This window comes from Fringilla coelebs (genome assembly GCF_963513975.1).
Source record: "Fringilla coelebs genome assembly, chromosome: 2".
NCBI lineage: Eukaryota > Metazoa > Chordata > Aves > Passeriformes > Fringillidae > Fringilla > Fringilla coelebs.
Window position 1 is genome coordinate 107,241,803 of NC_140029.1, and position 26,368 is coordinate 107,268,170.

Below are 26,368 nucleotides of genomic sequence, written 5' to 3' on the forward strand. Positions count from 1 at the left end.
TGAGGAGCACAGATGGGCAGTGGGGGGAGAGAGTGCTGTGTGAGACCACCCTGTGTTAAATGCAGGTTGTGATATGGCTCTTGATGTGAGCCTTTCTTCATTACCTTTATTATCTAGGGTAAGAATTGGTGATGATTCATTTTGACAAAAATCCAATCTTGAGTTTTGGTGACAAAACCAAAAAAGCATCCAACCTAAAATGCATTTCAACTTGTATCCACCTTTCCGTTGGCTGTAACGTTTTCTGAAATGATTAATTTCATTTTACTATTAAGAAGGGTTTCAACAGTTGGGCAGTGTTGGTCTTAAACTTCTGTGGGGGGAGGTGTAAAACATCATGGAAGTTTTAAAAGAAGGGATGAAAGCAGACTACAAAGTACACAGGTGGGTTACAGCTACTGAGTGCCTTGAGACTGGTAGGACTTGCACTCTGCTGTGAGGAGGAGAGCTGGAGGAAGGAGTTCTTAGTGGTTGCCAGGCTTTATTTGTATTTGAGGGGATATCTCACATGACAGCAGCTTCTCTTTATTGCTTTTTAATCAACTTGTTTAATATTAAGAATGCTTGAAACATAATTAGATGGCTTTTAATTTTTGTTGGTTTGTTTGAGAAATAGAATGCAGGCAGTCAGTAAAACAATATTTGACTGTTTTGATAAAGGTGATGGGAACACAAATATGCAGTCATGTAAGCAAACATAAATTACACAGTCCCTGTGGGTCCTTCAATATGGAAAGTTCTGTTGATCTTTCTGGTGCCTCCTACAATCTGAGGTGTTGTGGTTGGAGGCAGTGCACTTGTGTTTGCAACAGCACAGTCTTGTCTGAAGTTTGGTCTTCAGTGACAACGTGCGGAAAGCTTCTCAGATTGTTTGTTTTTCACCAACACACAATGAAAAGTGCTATGGTTTAGTAATCTATTCCTGCTGAAATCAGGTGTGAAACCGATAAATTTATTCAAGTGTAAGAAAAGAGCAATTATTTCTAGAGTAACTGTTTCAGTAAATAAAATAACTGTTGATACTGTCAGCATTTTGCTTATTCTGTGTGATAAAAATTGGGGCATTATCCCTCTAAGTTGGGGGGAATATAACATGCAGATCCTAATTGAATGCTAGGTTTGTTTTTTGGTGTAAGCCCTGCTCTGAAGCATCGTATACCTTAATTTCTTGATTAGTTTACATCTGCTGTATCAATATTCTCAATGTTCTGCTAGACTTATGTTGTTTTTCTCTTGGTGTTTTAGGAAAAAAACCTCTTGCTTATCCAGCAATGAATTTTTGTGTTGCTCTCTGTATGTGCATATATCATGTAAAAAAAAAGTGAATAGATATAGTTGTTAAATGGGCTTTTTTGCATCTCCAAAGATGTAAATTGGTTAAGATGCTATAGTATTGAAAGCTAGTACTCTGGGAATTTCCATGGGATGCATGTAAAATTAGCCTGAAACTATGAAACAGTTCTGTTTTATGACTAAAATGAAATCAGCTTGACAAACCAAAATTACCCCTGAATGACTCTAGAAGCCTGTAGCTCCCAGACACTTCAGAAGGACAGAGGGTAAAACTCAAGCAGAGCAGATCAAGACTTTGCAGCTTTATCTTTCCTATGACTGTTCAGTGGCATAGCAGGAGGACAGTGACATTGGTCACACACTGTTGTAACCCATCTGTGCATGCAGGGCACAGGTCAGAAAAACACCTTGGTAAGCTGACAATGCTATTTGTTCTGTGGGATTTCCCTCAGTGGATCTCAGAATGCTTCACAAATGAGTTGTGGCCCCATCTGCATTTTAAAAGTTAAAAAATTGCGGTTAGTGAAGTATCTCCAGGTACCATAATGATGGTAGAGTCTGGAGATGAACTCTTATCTTGTGTGTTCAGGAGCCCATGTGGGTGCTGGGGCAGTATCTGTACCCTGAATAAACCAATGTGGCTTGAAAGAATTTATGAGCACAGAATCCAAGCGAATAAATGTGTTGTCATCCACAGGGAGAACAAAAGCGTGACAGAAGTAGAGAAGGCTGTTTTGTAGCTCCCACTGTGTTTAGCTGTCCTGATATATGATATCCTGTCTCAAAGTGACAGAATTCCTTGTTTCTTTGATCCATAGGATAGCAAATCTGTGTGTATGGTGCTGTGCCATAAACATCAACATTTGGTGCTATTCTGTTTCCACACTCTTTCAGTGAGGAAGTGTCCAGCTTATTCTTGAACACCAGTAAGATAAATGAAAATAGTATCTAATGCCAGTTTAAGTCTGAAAATACTTCCAGGGGAGAGCTTTAAAGGAAAATGATACATGAGATGGCAAGGAAGTCGCACTTTTTATAACAGCAGAGGAATGAAGATTCCATTCATGTTGCTCAGTAAGTGCGTCTTGCTTTTGTTTTTTGTTAGAGTATCACATGTTCAATTTTGGGACAGAATTTTACTTATTTCATTTTAATGTGGCCTTTGAAAATCATCAGAGTTACCAATTTTGCTTTGAAAGAGTGCATTGTTCAGATTGTGATAATACCCCTTCTTTTAGGGAGCAAAAGCAGGAAAAAGCAAAGACTAATGGTAGATATGTGTGAATTTAGCCTGGATGGAAATGTTCCTGGTAAAGATAATATTAAATGGAAAATTTTACACTAAAATAAGCAAGAGAATTTTGATTTGGGCTCTGAGATCTGAAGAGAGGGAAATTACACAGTTATCAATACAAAAAGTCTTGAGGAAGTTTGTAATGGAGTTAGGAAAGAAAATGGGTTGCAATAAAAAAAATCAATGGTCAAATCATATGTCATGAGGATCAACATGGGAGATTAGTGATGTGGCTTAGAAGAGCATTTTTGGGAATGGCAAGCTTTGAAAAAAAATACTAGGTTTGCAAGAGAATAGAGTCAAGCTGAAACTTTAATGGAATGGAAAGTTTGGGCCAGCTTTCTGCAGATGGCAGGGGGAGAAATTTAGCTTTTTAGCTTGTGGAGTTCTTGGTCCCATGATTTAAAACTATGTCAGCAAAGTAGAGACAACTCAAAGGTGATGACAAGAGGTTAGCGAGAAGAAAACTTGGAAGAAGTTTTACAAGCAACTGAAAGAGATTATACCAAAGGAGATAAAAAAGGAATCAGGAGGGCTGTTGCTATTTTGAAAGGGTTCTACTAAATTTTTACATACTTCATCCTTTTTTTTTGGTCAAAATAATTTAGATGATGGATAACAATTTAGATGTGTCTGCATCTTACTTGCAACATTACATCATTATTTTTGTTTTTTAACTAAACTTTGAAATTTAAAATGGGAGGTAACACAATAAGGAAATGCATAGTTAAATGTTAAAATGCAGTGCTGTAGTGATTACAAATCTTTGAGGAGAGTAACTGAATGTGGCCCAACTGGATGTGATGCACTGGCATTATGTGCATGATATTATCCAGTGTGGAACCCTCTTTTTGGTACAACAGTGGGAAGTATCTGCCATTTAAGTAATTTTAAACTTTACAGAACACAGCTAGAGGTCAGTCTGCAGGTGATGGATGAAGATGCTTATTAGTAAAAGAAAACATGCTGATTTTATCCTCAGTTGGTTGCATGCATGAAAATCCACAGTATTTTGAAGCATTATTCTAGGGCCAATGTTTTAGGTATTTAATACTGAGAACAAAGCTCTGTAGAACTGTAGTGGTTGCTATGCTTTGATTTTTTTATATAATTGATATATTTTCAAGAGGATGGAGATTGTGGAAAGGTCACAAAGAAACAGGAAGAGGTTTGCAAAGCATTGTTTTGGCTTGGCCTGATTGTTTTGAGAGACATTATTATATTACTTGTACAATGTTTTGTATTTGTACTTTGTGGTAGTAATTATAAAGCCTACACATTGTACTTGTTTCAATTAATTGTTATGCCATTTTTCTCTGTGTTAGGTAATGGGAGGGACGATTTTTTAAATAATTTATTTGTGTAATATAAGAGATGGCTTGAAATTAGCACAGATGTGGCACAATTTGAGAAGTGATAGGGCATGGTGACACTTTAAAGCTGTGAGGTGAAAATACTTAGGTGATGTCCTTTCGATTGAGACCGTTTTTCCCAATAGAATTGAAATATAATTAGAGTTTTCTTTGCTCCACATTAATTAAAAATTATGAATTTTTTTTTAAATGTTCAGAACACACATTCAGGCATGGAGAGATGGAGGGGGCTGCATGATTAATCTGAGGTAAAAATTAAGAAGTCTTTCATTATTCATCTCTTAATGGCAGTTAGGAGCAAGCTGCAATGTTTCAATAAATGAGTGATGTAAAATGCTGGTGTGAAGCTGTTGTCTTTCTCTCAAAGTTGAACATAAGACTCAATCAAGCTGCTCAATGAAAATGCTAATTCCACATGATTAATCCTTTCTTCTTTTCTGTCAACATGACTATTAAGTAACTTCCTTTCCAGGGTCACTGGGAAGTTGTAACTCTTTTACTTCAGGTTCCCCTACCCTGAAACATGAAGCCTGACCTTAGGGCCTAAAATGACCCTTATTGTTTGTTTCTGCCTCTTTGAACTATTGCTCTTATTCCTCTCATTCTGGCAGAGGGAGGCAAGTGGTGGAACAGGCAGTCAGTGGCAATTACTGATACTGATACCAGGAATAGTTTTTTTTTTCAACTGGTTTTTAAGTGCCCAAGAGGCTCAACTTGGGAATGGTTCCCTATTGTCAGCATCATCCTGCTCTCACCTTCCTTTAAGTAAAACATTAACCTTAAGTTAATTTTCTCTGTTTTTTTACAAGAGTGTCTATGAGTATTTCATCTGCCATGTCTATGTAATTTACAGTACCTACTTATTCCTGAGAACTTGTCTTCATAGGCCTGATACTCCCAAGTGTTGCATTGCCCAGTGTGATGCAACCATACTTCTAAGTGGATGTTCTCCTTCCATTCCATTTCACCTTTATGTATATAATATAGGCTAAAAGGTAAAAGACCCAATATTTTAGTTGCCATGTACACAGAGGCATATCAGTCACCACTCTGATTTAAAAGTAAAATTTAATTTTTGGGGTGTTTGTATTATTTTACTCAAAGACTTGTAATTGAAAGATTTGATGATGTTTGGACGACAGATTTTTGCCTTTTTGTAGGAAACAAGGCTAATAAAACATGAAAAATAGATCAAATGGAGCCTTTCAAGGTAGGACATATGCTCCTTACCTTGTGTAAGGAAAAGAAACAAGCCCTGGTTTCACAACTCAGTCTTTGATGCAGTTCTTCACGGTGTGCTCAGTAAATCTGCAGCATAAAGATATTATTAAATCAATACAGGGATAGCTATTATAAAAACTGATTTAAAAGATGGCTGTGCCCTGTGGATGCATTCCAGATAATAACTTGACCCTCTTTTTCCTTTATACTGTCCCTCGGTGACCTCTGCCACCTGCATACACTTTTGTTGCATTCCTCTCAGCTCCTAATCGTGCATTAGCACCAACTGTTTCTTTGGTGTGGAGGAGGCAGCAGATGTGGCACTGGTGCTTTGTAGGTTCTTTGACTCATTTTAATGGTCAGACACAGTGGCCCTTTTTTTTTTTTTTTTTTGTGACTCTCTGCAATATCTTCAGGTTGAGCTGGCTTAGTGTATAGTGGTGTCTGTTTTGGAGAGTGGAAGACTCTCACAATACGGCCATAGGTCACCAGTGTTTGAGATTTTCCCCGTTTATGGTAAACCACGATGTGTGTAAAAGTGTGATAACCTCCACTCAGGCAAAGTTACATATGATTTATTTGAAAAAAGCATAAACAACTGAGTTCTGAAAGTGTCAGTTTGCATTGTTTAAGTAATAAAGAGAATAACTATTTCTGCTTGTGCTTCACTCATTATAGAGTGCATTAGGTCTCTTAAGGTAGGTTATGTAAAATTAGGTTCTTCTCAAGTGTGTATCTGTGAGCAAACTGACTTGAGAATTACATTAGCGTGCAAAAATTACTGTGTCAGTATTTTTCCAAGTGTTTTCACAGTGTTACGTATTCTCACTTCTGCTAGGTTTCTATTACTACTATATTGCTTGAAATATGTCTTTAAAGTAAATTATGTTCCTATCCATGAGTTTGTACAAACACAGTGTGTAAGATAGCATGGTATGGAGTGTTTTCTTTAGGAGCTGCTAAGGGGTGCTGCTGGTCAGTAAGAGGAGGTTGCAGACTTCTGCTTGAGTTTCATTTTTAGTTCAGCATAAACTGAATTTATAGACTTGTGAATTTATTTTAGTCTCTGCTTAGGCTATTTACATTCTGTCATAAGATAGCTTTGGAAACCTGATGTGCTTGTATTATTTTCTCCACTTATAATGTGGTATTACCTTGGAAGATCAGAATGTCTTGTTTTATGCTGACAATTGGAAGGCTCAGTGGAAGGGCCAGAGCTCTCCTGTGTGCTTTTTGTAGCATTCATAGGGAGGCTGTAATGTTTTCATTTAGTTTACTGGAACTGCTTTGAGGCAAATTTTTTGTGATTACTCAGCAGAAAAGAATCATATAATGTTTTGGGTGGGAAGGGACACTAAATGTCATCCAGTTCCAACATTCCTGCCATGGACAGGGATGCTTTCCTTCAAACCGGGTTGCTCACTTCATCCAACCTGGATTTGAGCACTTCCATGGATGGGGCATCCGCAACTCCACCAGGCAACAAGGTCAGTAAGAAAAACAAGTACTCCGTAGATAAGCTCAGAGAGAGCTTTTGTGACTCTGGTGTGTGTGGCTACCTGCTTTAGAGAGAATTTGCATTTGGCTTTGAATGTTCAAGTGTTCATTTGTTTCTGGTATTACAGAGGACTCTGCCTAATGTTGTAAGCTAAGTGGGTTTGGTTTATGAGCAAAACTCTATGTCTGTAATATAGATTTATTTTTTTTTAATGTGTGTAAATTCAGTGATATGTTCTGTGAAGTTTTCTCAACTTGTAAGTCTTCAGGTGTGTGGTGGGTTCTCTTTGCCATTCTTATGTGTCTTTTTCCCAAATGTGATTTGCTTTATGGGTGAAATGCCATTACATTTATTTTAATTTCAAAACTTAAATATCATTACCCAGACATTACACTGTAGTTTTGCTCATCTGATGAATAAAATTGTAATAATGCCATTATTGAAGCTAGTGACTCAGAGTAGTGCTCTTGCATTCCTTTTCATAAGTAAAAAATATGGGGTTTTTTGCTTTACATATTCATTGCATAATTCCCACTGCTGTTAAGCTTGCATTTCAAATCCAGGTTATAAAACAGAGAGACGCAATATATTTAACAGTCCTACTTTTTCTTATGATTGTCTCCCTCTGCCAGATTTCCATGGACTGGTTGTAGATTGACACTAGAAATGATCACAAATGATGTGATTTTTTTTCCTGACCATCATTTAGCACTGATTCTGTGCACATGGCTGAGGAGTGACAGATGAACCAGAAGAAGCAAGGGGCTACATACCTTAATGTGATGAAACGATATGTGTAGCAGATGAGACACAGGATTTGGGAAATGGGAATTATTATGTATAATTCTACTATATACAGTGTTATCACAGCCTGTTAACTGGGAAAACAAAATATAGATGTTCTTGGTTGTCCAAACTATCATGTAGATGAATCATTGGTTGACATTTGTAAATAAAGGGTTACAATAGATAGCAAGAAACTGATGCAAAGAAAGGCATCAATTGGTTTGCCACAGGGATCTTTTTATTTGGATTGTGTCTTGTTTAACATCTTCGTTAATAATCTGAACGAGTGGGTAAACTGCATGCTAATTAAATTCACAGATGATACTAAGTGGGGAGGTGTTGCAAACATAGGGTGGCCAGATTTTCTAAGTGAAAATCTGGACCACCTGTCATGGCAGGCAGGGAGAGGAAGGTTTTTAGCAGGGATGAGGGAGGGGGTGTGCACAGAAGGACTTGACAGCTTGTGGGAGGGGAAGAAAGACTGCCCACCCCACCCCCTCCTTAACCAAGCACACCCTCTCTTTCCTTCTTCAGCATCCTCTGGCTTGGATCCATTGTATTTATACTGTTTGCTATCCCTAGGTTATAAAAAATTTACTAGGTACCTATTAGCTGGTAAGTGAAACCTCTTATTCAGGTGTAGATGGGAAAGATTGAGAGGAGGGGAGGAAGCAGTAGTGAGCTCCAGGCAAATCATTCTGGTAGGCTTGCTTCTTCAGCTACTGAAAATTTGGATTACACAAGTTTGTTTTTTTTTTAACCCTTCCATGTTAGTCTGTTTTATATTGTTCTAAAAAAATGGGAAGCAACAAATTTTGTATATAATATAATCTGTAATGGCAAAAAGGCGTTATGGCTCTCTCTCTGAATTTGAGGATTGTTAATAGCTATCTTGCATAAGTGGTTGTGGGCCAACAAGAATGTATGTAGCTCATGATGAAGGGACTGAGTGCCAAGTGGAAGTTTTCTTTGCTCCTTTTGTTGCTGCTTGTGTGTGATAGAAGCTGCTCTTGTTCCTCCTCCACTGGACCAGCTTGTTCTTTCTTATGCTTCCCTCACTATTTATTAAGTACCTGTTGTGTTTTCATCATTTCTCTTCACTTAATCTTGCTTAGGGAGCACAAGTGCCACATTGAATGTTTTCCTTTATGTTCTCCCAGGATTCTGAATAACAGACTTTAAGAAGCTTCCTAACTTTGGAAGTCCATGATCATGTGAACACCAGAATGATGAAATCCACTTTTTGCTGAAAATACCGTCAGCTTTTTGGAAATGTTGTAGCATCGATCAAGAGGAAAGAATAACATTGTGTTCTTAGTGAGACACCCAGTTTTAAAGCGGGGGCACTTCATTCTGCATTTTGCTTAGGGCTCAGAGTTTTACCTGTCCCTGGCTGAGAAGGCTAGCTTCATCCTTTTACTCCTCCTATTTATGATGTGTTGGATAGCCTGTGGCTCATGGTGCCCTGGGAAGTTTTTTATAGTCAGCAAGTTTTGCTTTGTTTGCATGTGTAGTAGTTGTAGCATCGTGAGAGTTAATTTACTTGAGAGAGGATTGGAAGTTTTGGCAAAACAACATGCTTTCTAATTTTCTCAGCATCCTGCACTTTTCTTGGAATTTTGTTTGGACAGCCCCTGTGTTCTCTGCACATTCAATGGCAGCAGTGCCAAAACTCGTGCAGTCCAATACCGTGTGTGGATGTTTGTTATGTATTTAGCTGTAATGCAGTTTGGGGTTTGTTACCTCAAACAATAGATGGTTCAAAGTGTAATGGCCATGTGACTAATGAGGAGCATGTCATGCTGCCTTCTTGAAGCGTTCCACTCTTGGCTTTTGTTTCCCAGGCATCTTTCCCTGGCAGTGTTATGCAAATTAACCAATTAATGACAGACAAAATGGCCTTCCTGCATCGCCATGCTTGTAATAAGAAGGGCAATGCTGTAAGTCACGTACCTATTCAGCAAGCTCTGTAGGCCACTGCCAGGGCATGATTAGCCTGACTGTGGAAGACAATTGCAGAGGCATCTGCTCGGTTAATTTTGAGAGAAAATTTACCAGATGGAGGCTGAAGATTTAAGTGATTAGAAGGTAGTAGATTGGAATACAAATTGGATTAAAAGAAATTAGATTGATATAAATCGAATTGAGTCACAACAGTTTGTGTTGTTTGTACCAAGGGGCAATGGATTATGGGAGAAGCAGATGCTCCAATGAGATAGGAATTAATGTGGCTTTGACGGTCCATCTGGGAAGGCCTGAATATCGAGTACATCCCTAATCTCTCTCTCCATTTATCAATGCCATAATGTTAATTAGTACTTCATTCATTAAGTTACTTACAGAGGAAAAAATCTCACCCCTGTAGCCCCTCTCTGCCTGAGGATTTGTTACCGCGCCAAGAAATGGAAATCTCTCTTTAGCCGAGCTAGTTACAGTTGACTCTTACACTAGACCTGTGTCATTTTCCTCAAGCTTGCTGCTGCTTTTGGCCTAAATGAAATTTATTTGGCTTTGTTTTACAATAAACTGATATTTGTAAATCCACCAGCATAGTTTTTGAAGTCCTGCTTTGATCTCTACAGCTAGCTACCACTGACTAGCCTCTTTCTCACCTATTTAATATAGCACAATATGTTTTATTTCATGTAGTTGCATAGAGTTGTGACTAATGACCAACCTTTAGCTGACATTAATAGTGGGAGAAAACTAAGAAAGTTTTTGTGTGTGCACCTCTAGATCTTGGGTAGAGAAATGTGTGTGGAATAAGAGTGCTGTGCCTGAAACACCTGATGTGGGACATGTCCTCAGGTGTGCAAAACTGGCTGATGACAGAAGTGTTGGATTTTAAGCACATTTCTCTTACTCCAGAAGACAAATATTTGGGGTGTTTTTAACTCTGAAAGGTGACCCAAAATAATTGCTTGAGTTTGTTTGCTTTATGGGAAAATAACAGAAAAGGAAACAAAAAATGCCTGTAGAATAGCTAACAAATATACTGTGAAGGAATGGAGTTACATTCCCTTTTTAGCCACAGGCTTCTGGAAATTAACATGAGATAATGCAAGGATGATTAGCAAAAATCTGGAGAACTTTTCACTCTTTCCTTCCCCAGGTGCACACAGAGGTGTGATGCAGAAAGGCTGTGTTATGATATTCACACACAGAGTGCAGACACTGGCAAATGCTCCATGTGAGCATCACTGTAGTGTCAACCTTAAACTTTTCCTTGCATTTTCCCATGTATATTTGATTTGTTTTCCTTTGTGGCAAGGAAGCTTTGATTCTACTTCACTTAGAAAGCTGACTGTAGCTGTAGTCCTTTAGTTATTAATCAGAGAAATGTTAGATATAAAAATGTTACTGCTCTGTTTTTCGAACCTAAAATGACAAAGGCATCTGCAAGGGTGTCTTACGTTATGCTTATATATTCTGGAGGAAATAGATTGACTGCAAACTATTTTTGCAGAAGAAAAGGGTTTTTTTATCATGTAGGAGGGTTTTTTATCTGTTGAAAATAAGTCATTGAAAAAAAGATCCCATCTCTTGAAAATGTTGATTTGTACCTCTAAGCAGAGAGTGTAGTAGGCATAGGCTGGCAAGAGGTTGGAATGGAGCAGAGCTGGGACAGCTGAATCAAGATGATCAAAGGGATATTCTGTGCCATATGTCATCATATGCTCAGCAATAAAAACTCATGGAAAGGAAGATAAAGGAGGGACATTGATGGTTTTGGCATTTGTGTTCTCAAGCAACAGTCCTGCATGCTGAGGCCCTGCTTGCCAGGAAGTGCCTGGACATCTGTTTGCTGATGAGCAGTGAATGAATTCCTCTTTTTTTGCTTTGCTTGTGTCCACAGTGTTTTCTTCCCTTTTGACTGCCATTATTTCTATCCACAAGTCTCTTGCTTTCCTTCTACTTTCTCCCCATCCCATGGGAGAGGGTGGTGAGTGAGCAGCTGGATTTGGCTGTCATTTGGGCCAACCTACCACTGTTTAAAGATGGAATTTTATTTCCTAAGTTTGTCTGGACAGCATTTGTTATATTTGCTAAATATAATGATTTAGAAGTCTAAGGTTGAAAAGGTGGAATCTATTTCCTCTATGTTTTCTATTTAATTCCTCTACTGCTATTTCCAAAAATTTTCTTGCTTACAGTAAACACATTGAGAACTGCCTGGGAATTTTTGTTTGTTTTGCCTACTGTGCTGCCACTTATTTCTGTGCTTCTGCATAGTGCTGTGTGATGTAGAAAAAGATGGAGTAAATAAGTTACATGCTGGAAAGAAGCTCTCAGAAGGTCACAGCAGTCCCCTTGCCATTCCACAGCTCTGAGAGGTGGTTTTTATCAGTAATCCATGCTCCATTAGTGAAATCAACAGATCTGTATAAAAACAGGATAGACAACAGAGGTTTCTGATTCAGTGTCTGCAACTTCATTGTTTCAAAAAATCTCCATTTTCATATAGAAAGGGTAAAATAGAGCTGCAGAAAAATCCTGTGAAATGCATATTCCTTGAAAGGCACGACTCTTCCACCGCTAACAGCAAGGGCCAATAAAACCTCTCACTGGACCTGTGCCTTCAGCCTAAAGTACTAGGAAAGACTTCCCTAATTTGTGCCAGCTTTGGGTGGAAATGTGTGGAAGAGAAAAGGTGAGAGAAAAATCACTGAGGGCTGCTTAAAAAAAAAAAAAATCCATAAGTTGGCACAGATACTGGAGTGTTTGTTTTTTGTCACCAGGCCCAAGAACATTAAATCCCACTTTGGCTGCAGAAGTTGCAGAATTGTGTTTTGTTACCTAATGGGACAGATAACTGGATAGCTTCTGAGAAGGAGAATGAAAAGAGAAGATTCACCTTGTAAATGGAGTTGATGAACTGTTTTGGATTTTAAAAAAATGTAATTTTATTAGCTACAGGTATAATAGTAGCAAAGTAGAAAAATGACCTTAAAATACACATGATGAGGTAAGTAAGGAATTGTGAAACATGTATGGAGAGCAAACAAAAAGGAAAGGGACAAGGTAAAGGGGGTGTTTTTTGCCTTTTTTTTCTTTTTTTTTTGGGGGGGGGGGGTGGGAGGAACATGCACGCAGGAGAGGATGTTGGGGCAGAGGAGCTCCAAATATTCTCTTAAAAGAAGATTCTCTCTCATATTATAGATTTATTTATATATATAAAATCATATATAATTGTGCTACGCATACATCAGGAGAAGCTAGAGTTACGACACTTAGATGTTTGTGCATAAATTTGAATTTGTGTGAAGTTTCCCATTATTAGCAGTGAGAATTCCTTATACAAAGAGTCAATAATATGACCTTCAGATATCAGTGTGATAACTATTGAAAAGCTGGTGACATTTTGGTGATCAAACAAAAAAAAAATTCAGTATTTGCAGTAAAGTATTTCCTTTTTAAACTTGGGAAAACTAACCAAACAAACACCCCAAACACCAAACTTCTAAATATATAAAAAGACAAATGCGTGCTGTAAAGCAGCAATATAAAAATTGTGATCTTTTGTACTTGGGATATATGAGGTATTTTATAAACCTGACCTATATTGGCAGAAATAGCACGTGACTGAGTTTTCTGTAGAACTTGTTTCCAAGCATTGGGGGGGGCTGAATGAGTTTTTAAAATGCCAGCAAGCAAAAGGTGAAACGAAGGGGCAATTCCAAACATACCCCTAAGTCTTGGAGTGCCTGTACTTGTTCACCTGTTGCTTCTTTGTTGACATGGGTAGGAGAGATACAGCTTGTGAGGAAGTTCATGCTAATTCCAAAAGCCTTCGATTTTTGAGCATGTTTACTTTTGAGATTATTTACTCAATATGGGGTTAGAAAAAGTAGGATTAGAATGTTTCTTCACAGAGCTTGATCTATATTTTCATCCCTGGATATTTGGAACAAGTTTTCCAAACTAGTTGAAGCTTCCAAAGAGAGTCTTTGAAAAATCACGAAGATGTAATTTGTAGATTTCTAAACCAAGATATTGCCATGAGTTTTTGATATGTCATACTACTTTAAATTTTACTGAGAACTTTGCTGCAAAATTAATATTAATGGGCTGACAGTTACCTGGAACTTCACGAAAAGTTCCTTTAGGATGTTTGGGTCAAGTGTTAAGTCAAGTATTGATATTGTGTACTTTTAATTCCCTAGACATTCATAACTGGTGTGGTTCAGGGAATTTTTGTGACCAGTGTCAGCAGACAACATAGTGGCTGCAGGACAAAATTCAGAACATCAAAGTTAAAATGTTTGCTGTGCTTATAGTAGAAATCCCATCTTCCTCAAAGATTGTTGCTTTAAGACTGCTTTAGATGGGTGAATTTATTTACAAAGGTAGTCTGATTTCACAGACTGTAGTGATTTTATTCTGCTCTGAGAACTGTTTGACTCACGGTTCGTGGAGGGATCTGGACCCGGTTGTCATTTAAAAGCTTTTTTATAGCTGTTTTAGCTTAACACTGTTAAAATTGATGTGTTTTTCTAATTGCTCCTTTTTAAAGCTTTTAAATGTATCTTTTAATGTTGCCTTAGATGCTCATTATCATCTATCAATAGAAAGCTTTAGACTTTGGAGAGCCTGTGGTTATCAACCCTTCTTGCAAAAGCCAAGTTTACTTGCTTCTAATGGGCCATTGGTTTCTCTGGTGGTATCAGGGAAGCTGCAGAGCTTCCCTTTGCGTGGCTGATAAGGAGCCATTGCCAGGTCCCCAGTGCTGTGATAACATGCCCCTTGTACAGTAAATTACCATGCTCTCTGTAAGCCATATCTGCTTTTTTACCTTCCATCCTTGACCTGAAAATAGCAGGAAGATGTTTTTAGAGTTGGGTGTACGCTTATGCTTTGCTTTGTCAAATTCCACAGCGATTTGGAAAGGCTCCCAAGGGAAGAGCTGCTGTGCTTGAGCTCTTCTGGATGAGGAGAGATATTTTTTTTTTTGTCTTTGATGCTTTTGTTATATGCTGTGTATATATATCATAGAATAATTTGGATTAGAAGGGACTTCTGGAGGTCACCGGTGGACATGCTCCTCTACCTATCTTCTTTACTTCTTAAAGTCATTTTGATAATCTCATTATTTGGAGTCAGTGAACATTAATGAAATCCCCACTTGAATTGGAGCTACTATTCTAGTTTCAAAACCTACAGCTTTTTTGAGAAAGAGCCTAAAAGTGAAGCTGGTTTGGGTTTACTGGGGTTTATTGTGTGTATGTGTGTGGGTGCTGGTGTGTCATTAAGCACTGGTGTGTTATTAAGCAAATAATTCTCTTATCTTTCAGGGAGCAAAGCTCTGGTAAATATTTTATTTCTTGACTTGAACTCTAAACCATTGTGCTTTGCAATAAACAAATCGATGTAACTTTCTCATTGAAGCAGTGACTTGTATTTATAACATCACTTTTCACCTGGGGAAAAAAAGATTAATCATTTGCCTGTGAATCTATATTCCAGCTTTCAGGGCTATTGTGCTCACTCCTGCTCTCTTGACTGCATCCCTAACATGCTGCTCCATCCCAGGCAGTGTGCTGGAAATAAATTTTAAGGTGTGGTAAGGCTCTGCAAAAAAAGTGAAATGTGACACTCAAATGCTTGTATATGATGAGAAACCAATTGAAGAAAAATGAATTAGAGTAAAATTGCATTAAGCCTTTATGTCAGTTTTGGAATGCTTCCCCTGAAACAATTTTATATAAGGAAAAGGGTGCTTATACTGTGTCACTGGATTATTAGCCACATTAATAAAAACAATGAATTTTGTTTACAGTGTTTCTTTAATAGTAGAGTTGATTACACCTTGTTTAGCAAAGTCAGAGTTCCATACAAGAGAAACTTAATGAAATCAACCTTCCAGTAAGATTTGGTCAATGTTTTTAATGACAGTTATTGATCTCTCTTGTCAGCATTTCCTGCTCTCCCTCTTGGCAGGCACACTCTATAGGAAAGGTGACTTATCTGCAGGCACATGTCCTGGGGAAGTTAGGATACGTTGTTTAATGGATTAATTTTGCTCAAGGAAAAGCTTTCAGAGGACCTTGTCATAGCTGACACATATTTGAAAAAAACCCCTTACCTTGGAAGCAGTTGTATCACTGGAGTCTTTTCCCATCTGCCAAATCTCAGAAGGGGGGAGAGACTGTAAAGTATAGATTTTCAAAATGTCGTCCTTGCCATGTCACTTTGCCTAGAGGAATGCATGTTGAATAGTCAGCCTGTATTCCAGTTGAGTTTTCTCATTATCTTGACTTTTTTTCCCATGTTATATTTTGTTTGAACTAAGATGTGGCTGACTGGCTCTCTTCTTGAGATGTCTGCTTGCCTTCAGTCAATTCTGTGCCTAAAAGGGTGGTGAAAGCAACAGACTTAGTCATTACATCAAACAAATGTGTGCAATAAGTGTTTCTGATAAGTACTTCTCTTGTGAAACAAGGCATACAAAGAAGTGGGAAAATGAACAGTGACTGTCCTCCAGTAGATTTAACTATGTAGCTGTGGAATTGTCTTTGTAGAGTCTGCGTAAGTCAAAAAAAGAGCTGGAGCCTGGCCATGTGACAGATCTCATGTAGCCAGAAGAGGTTCTCCAGACATGTCTGTAGCTGTCCATCCATTTAAAGCACATGATTCTTTTAATTGGGATTTAATACCTTGCTTTCAGTTTCATTTTTTCTTAATTGTTGCAGTGAAAATAAACCAAGATTCTAGCATAAAAGAAGGTTCTTTGGCATTAAATACAACTTTGGAGCTGTCTTCTCTGTAGAATCAAACATACACAGGGCCATTTCTTCCTGCATCTCTAGCTTTCTGTTGCAGGAGATTTATTTTTTCTTATCCCAGTTTTGCTGTTTGCCTCCTTGATGAACAGTCCTTTTGCGCTGTCTCAGGGAGAACATGTGTTGTTGGCAAACTCTTGGAGGGAATGCATTCAAAATGCTCTCAGAGGCATGAAATAACCAATAACTCATATGGGGAGCAGCTGAGCGAGCTGGGGCTGTTTAGCTAGCCTGGAGAAAAGGAAGCTTTATGAATCTCTACAACGCCCTGAAAGGAGGGTGCAGCCAGGTGGGAGTCCAGTCCCTTCTTCCAGACAACCAGCAATAGGAGGACACAGTCTTAAGCTGTGCCAGGGGAGATTCAGGCTGGACAGGAGACATTCCTTTACAGAAGTGGTGTTAAACATTGGAGTTTAACAACCAGGGGGGGTGATGGACTCGTCATCCCTAGAGATGTTCAGGAAATGACAGGATGTGGCACTATGATTTTAGTTGACGGGGTGGTGGCTGGTAAAAGGTTGGACTTGATTATCCTGGAGGTCTTTTCCAACCTAAAGGATTTTGTGGCTGTGCTATAAGTGTGTCTTTCAGGTCCATTGTTGCAACAACTTCTGTTGCTCTTTCTGGCAATACTTATTTTCTAAACTTAATATACAACCCACCTGTTCAGTGTGGCCTGTTAGAACTCCTGAACTGGAAATATTTCAAATACGTTTCAATGTAAAACGTCACATCCCATTTTAAGCATCCCTTTCACAGCAGTAACATGAGAACAGTAGGGCATATTGGGGAGTAGGTGACTATCCAAGTATATAAAAGATGTGTTTGGACTGTTAAAGGAATCAAAATGAGAGCCTTGAGGAAGGATATAAAAGGATTAGTAGTCTTGGAGGTCAGCTGAGGAAGAGCTTTTCTATATATAAAGTCAGGTAGGTAAAAGTTGGAAAAGAGAGATGCAAATAAATGTGATGTCAGATGGTGATAGGTGCTGATAATGTCAGAGAGGGAAAGAGAATTTTGAGGAGGTTCTTGAAGGCAGTTCAGAAATCTGTATTGTGAAATACCATCTCAGAGTGTTAACATAGAAGCTAATGCAATATGGTTTTTTCTTTAAAATTGTTCAGTAGGTACAATGCAGTTGCCAGCCTGTCTCTTAACCACCTCTGGCCCAGTAGCCATGAATGTTTTGTTGATTTGGGAAATGAGTTTAATGTCTCTGAATTTAGTCTGTACCATGGCTCTTCTGGTATGACAGACCAATAGCTTTGTAGATGGTTATTTAGAGAGTAGGCTTAATAGATGAAATCAACATTTGGTCTTTGTGTGAGGTAAATTAAAACTAGAAGAATGTGAAGTGCAATAAATGAAACTCTTCCTAGAAATTGGAAAGATAGTGGACTAGGAGGGCTAAAAAGTGAATTGCCAAATGCCTTTTTCTGTGATGATTTGTGTATGTTAGAGAGCACGTGACCTAACTGAAGCCTTCCAGGGCTTCCCATCTGAAGGGAGCCTGCAGGAAAGATGGAGAGAGACTCTGCAAGGGCATGGAGTGACAGGATGAGGGAGAATGGCTTCAAACTGACAGACAGTGGGTTTGGATTAGGTATGAGGAAGAAATTCTTAACAGTGAGGGTGGGTGGTGAGGCACTGGAACAGGTTACCCTGAGAAGTTGTGGATGCCCCATCCCATGAAGGTTGGACAGAGCTCTGAGCAGCCTGGTCAAGCCATAACAGGGGGTTTGGAATTAGATGGTCTTTAGGGACCCAGACCATTCTGTGATTGCTTTTAGGACAGAGATTGCCTAGTGACTCTGAGGAAATGCAGTAAAGAGGAATAGAGTACCAACTCTTTGCTTTAGTCTCCTTTCCTACTTGCATCTGGGTGTCTACATCAAGTCTATTTCATTTATTAATAAAAATTCATGCACCCAAATAATTTTTTAGGATTATTTGACTGTAGGATCAGCCAGACTAAACTGAAAATAATAGGCTGTGTGCTTATATGCTACCAGTGTAGCTGTGACCATATTGTACACTGGGTCCCTGAGGAGCCTTGTGAGGAAGTCTGAGCATAGAAAAGCAAAGCCATGAGGCTCGGTGGTAGTTGTGGGGAAAACCTGACTTAGTTGGCACCCTGGTGTTGAAGTGGTTGAAATGAATGAGTGATTGTTGTCTTTTACACTTCCCAAAGGAGTAGTCTTGGAGGTGATTCTCAGGGAATTTCTTGTCTAACACATCTTAAGTTGAAGTAGGGGAGTGGAAGAGCAGTGTTGACACCTGGAGTACAATATGCAGGCTACGTTTTTGGTTTTTTTCCTGCTTTTGTCAATTTTCCTCACTTTTCTTACTTTCTTTCCCTACCTTTATTAGGAATATATAAATACATAAATTCATAATACATGGAGAGTGTAAGAAGTGTTGGTGAATATATTTCAATACATGTGCTGCACAGGGACATACAAATAACTGGAGTATTCTTTTGCTTTTTGGTGACAATATGTGTCCCCCCAGCAGTTCCCTTTTTCTTGGTTCCAGTAGGAGGCTGGGCTTCTTCTGTTCACTGTCCTGACCTCAAAGGACATTAGCAGTGACTGCTGCAGAAATGATTCACATAAAGGTAGCTATGAATGCAAATGTTCTTTACTTATGAAGTGACAGTTTATGACAAATCTATAATGTCACCAGTTATTATAAGAGCTACAGTGTTTGCCATCAGTCAGCATTTATCAGGTCAGCAATTGTCAGTAGTTAGCAGGCTCTGCTACCTGAAAATGAAAGCTGTGTTTGTTAGAGTGACAAAACATTGTGTTGCAGTATCTTAGGCAGTGTAAGTTGATGACTCGATGTTCAGTTTCAAGTGAAGATTAATTTAATCACACATAAACATGCCGCAGCACACCATTAGGCTGGACATGAGCTGGCCATGAGTGCTGGCAGCCTGGAAAGCCAGTCATGCCCTGGGATACCTCCAAAGCCCCATGGGAGGGAGGGGATTCTGCCCCTCTGCCCCCTCTGCTGAGACCCCACCTGCAGGGCTGCATCCAGCTCTGGGCTCCCAGCACAGCAAGGACAGGGACCTGCTGGAGCCAGGCCAGAGGAGGCACCAAGGGGATCAGAGGGATGGAGCAGCTCAGCTGGGAGAGAAGGCTGATGAGAGAATTGAGATTGTTCATCCTGGGGAAGAGAAGGCTTTGGCATGATCTAATAGTGGCCTTCCAGTACCTGAAGGGAACCTGAAGGAAAGATGGAGAGAGGTGTTTTACAAGAGCCTGGAGTGACAGGACAAGGGGGTATCATTTAAACTGAGAGTAGGTTTAGATTAGATATTAGGAAGAAATTCTTGACTGTGAGGGTGGTGAGGCGCTGGAACCCTCCTGTGGAATAGCTGCAACAATTCTAATATTGTAGAAATTTTGGTTTTGTCACCAGCATGTAGAAGGTCATGTGACGTCATTGCAACCTATCATAGTAAAGACTGAAGGGCTCCTAAATTCAGGGGTTGCTCATATGCTCTGTGCATGCACTAGATGGAGATCCTGGGGGGAGGAACAAAAAAGGAAGCTGTATGGGTAGCCCAGGATATACCACAGCTGCCTGCTTAAGGTCATGGTTGCATCTTGCTCTGCAGTAAAAGCATCTCCTGCCCAGACAGCTCATGGGTTATTAGAATTTCTGTTCCTTTTAAATGAGGTTGTACTCATAAGAGAATTGGGAGGGGGATCATAGTGAAAGAATCAAAACTACAATCAAACACCACTTGCATTTCTCTCTTCCTGATATGTGGACAGTGTCTAGAGACAGGCAGTGGTGCCAAATTTCTGGTTTCCTTTGTTATTTCTAAATCAGCACAACCTTTGGGAATGCGTGTTGGTGCTCAGCTCGCTTTGGAAGGAGGGAGTTCAGTGTGCTCTGTGAATGACCTTGTGTGTGTTTTGCTTCTCCCCTCCTCTAAGAGCATGATGAGGGGAATTCCTTGTAGTCCTGAATAGCTGAAGGTGCACCCAGCCATCACAGGGATGTGTGGTCTGATCCCCCCTTGAAACACCTCCTGAGCCTTTCTCATTGTACACTGGCATGGTCTTGGCTGCTCTCATCTCAGCCCTCTCTTGTGCACAAATTGTTTCATTAGGATGGAGTGAGTAAGCACCAGTTTTGTGATAAACATTAGTACTGAAGAGGAAGAATCAGCCCTATTGTGATGTCAGGAGGAGTTTTTAATTGGGTTGTATAAGTTATAAGGTTACACTTTTTATGGGAGAAAGTTTTTTGCACAGCTTTAAACATGGCCTGTAAGTCTGTGTAAGATATACTTCTAGGAGTCCTGAACACTATCAGCAAACCTTTGTGCACAAGGAAACCAGTATTTTGGATTTGTGTTTTGCATTTCTTGCTACTGATTTTGTTACCCTGTGTTAAGCATTTATCAAAATTCACTTGTATCTGTTCTCTAACTTAAGTCCCTCTCATATTGCTGAAACACCTCAGCCTTCCTTTTCTTTCGGATACTGTTAATAGAAATTTCTTAACACAACTAGGGGGGTTTTGTTTCTTTTTGCGAATAAGCAATGAGTTAAGTTGTTTGACGTATCTGGACATATGAATGTTTCTAATCAATGTGAAGTTGGCTTTTTGCTCCCATGTGCTGTCTGATATTTATCTTTTACTTTAATGGTGATTTCAGTATTTTTTGATGTTGTTTATGATCTTGGACCAGGGTTATTTTTTTAGCTGGAGATTCTCCTATTAGATTTTTTTTTTTTTTTGGGTCAGTAAAAGTGAGAATAAAATATATAATTCTCTTCCAAATGTCCCTTAAATTCATCTGTGCTTAGCTATAGATTATTTTTTTTGGTTTTTTTTTTCATGTACAGGCATTGCAGATTATGGATTTCTTTGCTTTTCTGGTAATAGAATCTGGAAGCCACTGAAAGAGCCAATTTGTGCAACAGCAATGTAACACTTAACTGCAGTGGCAAGCCTTAGTTTAATGACCTGAGTGTTAGTAAAACAGAAGTCCAAAGGTGGATTCACTCTGTTGAATGGATCCTTATGCCTTTCCTCATAACTTTTGCGGTAAATGAGGCATTGAAAATATTCTCAAGTATGTAGAGCCTAGACTATAATTAAGACATTTGCTTTTCTACCACTCAGCAAAACTGCTGATCAGAAAATTGAGACAAATGTTTCACTAACCTGCATAGGCTGGTTTACCTTGTGTTTAAGAAGTAGCAGTGTGGCAGCTCCACTAAAAGGATTTTCATGATCCATGCTAGAAGAATTATTTTTGAGGCATAAACTACCATGACTGTTGCAGAAATATTTTTCCAGGCTCATGTAGCCTAATTAGACATGCAGGGGTGGAAGGTGTCTTTACATTAATGTGGAAGGAAGAATTCAAGGTAAGGTTGCATTGGGCTCCAAGCAACCTGGTCTAGTGGAAGATGTCCCTGTCCATGGTAGGGGATTGGAAGGAGATAACCTTACAAGTCCCTTCCAACCCAGGATTCTATGATACTCTTTGTGTTTGTGTGTGTGTATCCATGCAATCCTGAAACTGAAAATTTCTCAAGTGAGCTGACATTTGAGATTTCCCTTTTGGCTTTCTTTTTTCTCCTTGTCTTTCCATAGTGGGACTGTTTGTGGCAAAGGGATACAAAGCGTACGTGTTAAACTGCAAAGAGCTGTTAACTAATGGGGGTGGTAAGAAACTGTGGTTTTGGGTGTCCTCCTATTGAATCTGGCAGATGAAAGGATGAGATAGCAGTAGCTATGAGGGGAATCTGGAAACACAAAGTGATTGAGAAGTAAATGTAAATAGGGAAATTATCAGGGAAAAAAAAAGATTGTCATACATGTGTGCGTTAGGTATCCTTCTCTAAGCGCAGTCTGCATCTGGTATGGCTTTAATAACACTATAGAGGGTTGTCTCTATTAGTCCATCTCAGGTTTTTAGATAGGCAAGTGTCTGATACAGTCTCTGATACAAGACAAAGAAATTTCAGATATTGTGTAGATTTTAGTTTTTTTAATTTTTTTTTTATTTCTTGTAACATTAAAGGAGTAAATTGCAAGAGCTCTTCATGATGCCTACAGCACAAATAAATTGTTCTCTCTTCCCTCTGTTCTTTTCCTTAGGATCCCGTCTCCGCCAGGAGGACTTTCCCCCACGGATTGTTGAGCATCCCTCAGATGTGATAGTGTCGAAAGGAGAGCCAACCACTCTGAACTGCAAGGCAGAGGGAAGGCCCACCCCCACCATCGAGTGGTACAAGGACGGCGAGCGGGTGGAGACGGACAAGGATGACCCGCGCTCCCACCGGATGCTGCTGCCCAGCGGATCTTTATTTTTCCTGCGCATCGTGCACGGGCGCAGGAGCAAACCCGACGAGGGGAGCTACGTGTGCGTGGCAAGGAACTACCTCGGGGAAGCCGTGAGTCGCAACGCGTCTCTGGAAGTGGCACGTGAGTAGTTTTATTTGTTTCATGTTCTGGGAAACGTCATGGTGGTTTTTATGTTGTCGTCCAGCACTTGCACGCGCGCTTCTGGGAGATAGGAAATGGGGATAAGTGCAGCATTTTGTCATTAGCTGTTGCTCTTAGTCAAGGAATTTTCATTTGTGTTTGCTCATTAGCAGTGACCGTACAGACTAAGTGATTTACACTGAAATGAGGTTGTAGCCAGAGTGTAATCATGATTGGCACAAACATGGACAAAGGATAATCTTCCTCTGAAGAATAATCTAATTTTTAAATGATGTCTAGAGTTGGTTATACTGGAACTAATGTGGAAAAATACCTATCATTTAATCTAAGGTGCAGTGTCTGTTTCTCTTTATCTCATAATCTGTTACCTCAACAGAAGCAGACAGCATCTTGGTGACTCATGTTCTGTACTGCTGGAAACCTCAGTACATGCTCCTCAATCATAAATTTGACCCTGGCCTCATTCATTATGTGAATGGCAAGTGAAATTGTTGGCCATTTCTCATATCCAGAGCAGTCTTGGTTTTTATCGATTCTCTTAACAGAGAAGTCAACAGGGCTCTTTCAGAGCCCACCTGGCATGAATAGTCTGCTTCCAGTAGAGTTAGCAGATAGATTGAATATATTCACAGCAAATAAGCTCATCAGACATAAAATATAATCAGTTGCACATGGGTTTGTTTTTTTTTTTGCTGATTAGTTGTAAGGCTTGACTCAACACTGATCATTTTATTCAGAACGTGCATCTTTGCCTGTAATTGTATTTTAGTACATTTATGAGTGCTGGGTTTGAGTTTTTCACCTTCAGCTTTTCATCTGAAAGTAGTTTCCCTAAAATGTGTTTGAAGTGGGGCTTTAGAACAAATATGTATTGCTTAGTTGATAGAGAATGGATTTAAGTCCACAGTAGATGGCATGTTTTAAGGGAAGAAGCATAGAAGAGAAATCTGTGTTCCTAATGCAGTCTTCAGACTTTGGTAGCTAATGTGGTGTGATGTTGAGGCTTCTGTTTGCAGAAATTGCAGAAAATGCCATTTTTGAAATATTTAAGTGGCAGAATAAGCCAAGTAGAACAGACATTTTCACTGCATTTCACCTGTTGTAACCTAGATTCAAAACTGTGTCAAACAAAAAATTAAAACAGTTTTGGCACACTATCAAAGCAGAAGTGAATGTGCCAGTAAATGCATCACAGAAAGCTTTTCAGTTTTGGTTGGTATTTGGGAATTGAGGAGAAACCAGTTTAAGAAAGGCTGAAATCTGGGTGAGTATTACTAGATAAATTTACATGTGTTTCACCTGCTGAGAAATCCTAAGACAGAAACCTAAACACTTGAAATCTTTACTGTAATCCTGTTGAGATGCAGGATCTCCTGTTGAAGTTCAAAGGATTGTTCCTGTTGTACCTTAAGTCACCTAATTGAAGTGACTGATTATTTTGAAATTTAAATGTGCTCTATATCTTGTCAGTTTTCGCCGATCCTTACTTTGACTGCTGCAAGACTCTTGTTACACCATCTCCAGTCTTTGGAGTTTGTTAAACCACTGTAGCTCTGTGGCAGGTCAGGCATGAATCATACGGGAAATAGTAGAAAACTTTTAAAAAAATAAAGCTGTTCTTCTTCATCAGGTCTTTTAGGGCTGGAGCAATGTGAAACTGAGATCTGAAAGCATGGCTGAAGTTTTGCAATAACACTGTACTTTTACTGTTTCTAGAGCTTTGAAATTTAACTTCCTGAATCCCCCAATAAAAGGGTTTAGTAGTCAGTCTAAAGCAGGCTCTCCTATTTCACTTCAACAGTGCTTTATCCTTCCTTGAGCAGTACCATGGCTGCAATTACAGAATGCTCTTCATCAAAGACGAAAAATGTAAATAATTGCATATGTTGCTTACTTAATTTTAGAGATTCTGCCGTGATTTTTAAAAGCTATGGCAGTGTTTGGTGTGTATCAAAGAGATCCTTTGGAAGATGATAGCAAAACAGTTCTTACCTGGATTTGAGATAACTTTTGGTCGTAAGTCAGGTTTTCAAGTGACTTTCAGGGAGCAGTTGGAGTCTCTTACTTGTTTTTCCAGTGTCAGCGTTTCTGGGCTGAAGGAGATGGGCAGGTCTGGGGCAGCCTGTTTGCAGGCCCAGGAAATGAGTTCCTGGTGACAGGCTGCTGTCAGCAGCGAGTCCCATTCACCTGTCCTCAGCTCCTGCTGCGTTGCCGGGATGCTGCAGCCCTGTCCGTGGGGCGATCCAGCCTGACTCGTGCTCTCTGTCACGGTGTTGAAAACTCTCCTTTCCACACCGAGCCAGGCTGTTTTCATCACCAGAAACAGGGAGGTTGTCTTGTGCTGTCAACAGGGTTCTGGATTGTTATCTGACTGTAGGTGGCCTCAAATAGTGCCATGAGGAGCAAACTGCTGGTTTTCACAGGTTTGAAATGCTTGAGTGGGCTCTTTTAGAGTAAGAAACTGTAATTGTTTTACTTTGCTTATTAAATTGGCAGTTGCTAATAATGTGTTCTTGCAACTTTTGAATGATTTCTGAAGAAATATCTACTGGGTTTTTATGTAAGTTAGATGTGTTTGTGCTTATGCAATAATATGATAAACAGTGTTAATTATTATTAATTTTCTTTTATTTCCTTTTATTTACCCCCTCCATGCCACAAAAGGAGTGGGATTGAAAGTCTTCTGATGTATCCATATTCATGTGTAAAGATCGAAGTTAAATTCAGCTGGGACACAGAGTGGTTCAAACCATCTTGAGCAGTCATTTTGCCCTTTGGTTTTTTTAAGGAAGGAGTTTTTTCAAGTTGCTGAAAACCCTAAGCTCTTTTTGGTTGAGTAACTGTTTACACCTTTCCCGGACATGAGTTTAGGTACCATCCCCTATAAAGCACAAAAAGTAAGCTTCTACATCCATGCCTCTTCAGAGCACATGCATACAGTCCAGGACAGGTATTTTTGTAGTCATGTATATCCTCAGAAAAATTTGTCCATGCCAGTAAAAACTGTGGAGAACTGTGATTTGGAAAGTTACTTTAAAAACCATCATTAATATACTGAATGTGCTTTTAGAATATTTTTGCTTTTAATTAGAATATCTTCATTCTTGAAGACATTTAAGAAGAAATAGTTGGTATTTAAAAGAGTCATTATTTGAAGGCTCAGTTTAGGATTGATATGGCTTATTCTATTTAATTGTTTTAATTCATTAATTCATGGTGTGTTTCATGGGGATAAATTCTTCCGTAGGAGCTTCCTGAGAAGGAAAAAATAATCCTAATGCTACCAGTCAAGGAAGTGTTCCAAATTGTATGTGGCAAATTCTCATGTAGTGTTTTTGTTTTACGGTTAAATCATTAAAAACAGATGTTCTAGCCTGAAAACTTCTATGAAGAGTTGTATTGAAAAAAGTAAAGCATCTTTCTTCAGACTTTGTCCATTAGAATTTTTTAATTGAAATTGAACAAGGGTTGGAATTATTAGATGTATGTTGATGTTCACATTTTCTTGGGAGATTTTAGAAGTAGGCTTGAAATAGTTTGATCTTTGACCGAACCTCTTTCGCATTCGAGCGCCAGAAGTCTTAAAACAAAAGCACATTTTTTTTAACAATGCTCCAGTTGAGGCGATCGAAGCTGTGCG

At 39.1% G+C, this 26,368-nt stretch overlaps 1 protein-coding gene across 1 annotated transcript in view; it reads left to right on the top strand.

Annotated features, from left to right (window-relative positions):
- ROBO2 (roundabout guidance receptor 2) overlaps positions 1-26,368 on the top strand; it is a 428,736-nt gene that overhangs the window by 21,730 nt on the left and 380,638 nt on the right. Inside the window, exon 2 of the mRNA XM_084226210.1 lies at positions 22,381-22,707. Within this exon, the coding sequence (XP_084082336.1) occupies positions 22,381-22,707 (327 nt within the window). The remainder of the gene's footprint in view (positions 1-22,380; positions 22,708-26,368) is intronic.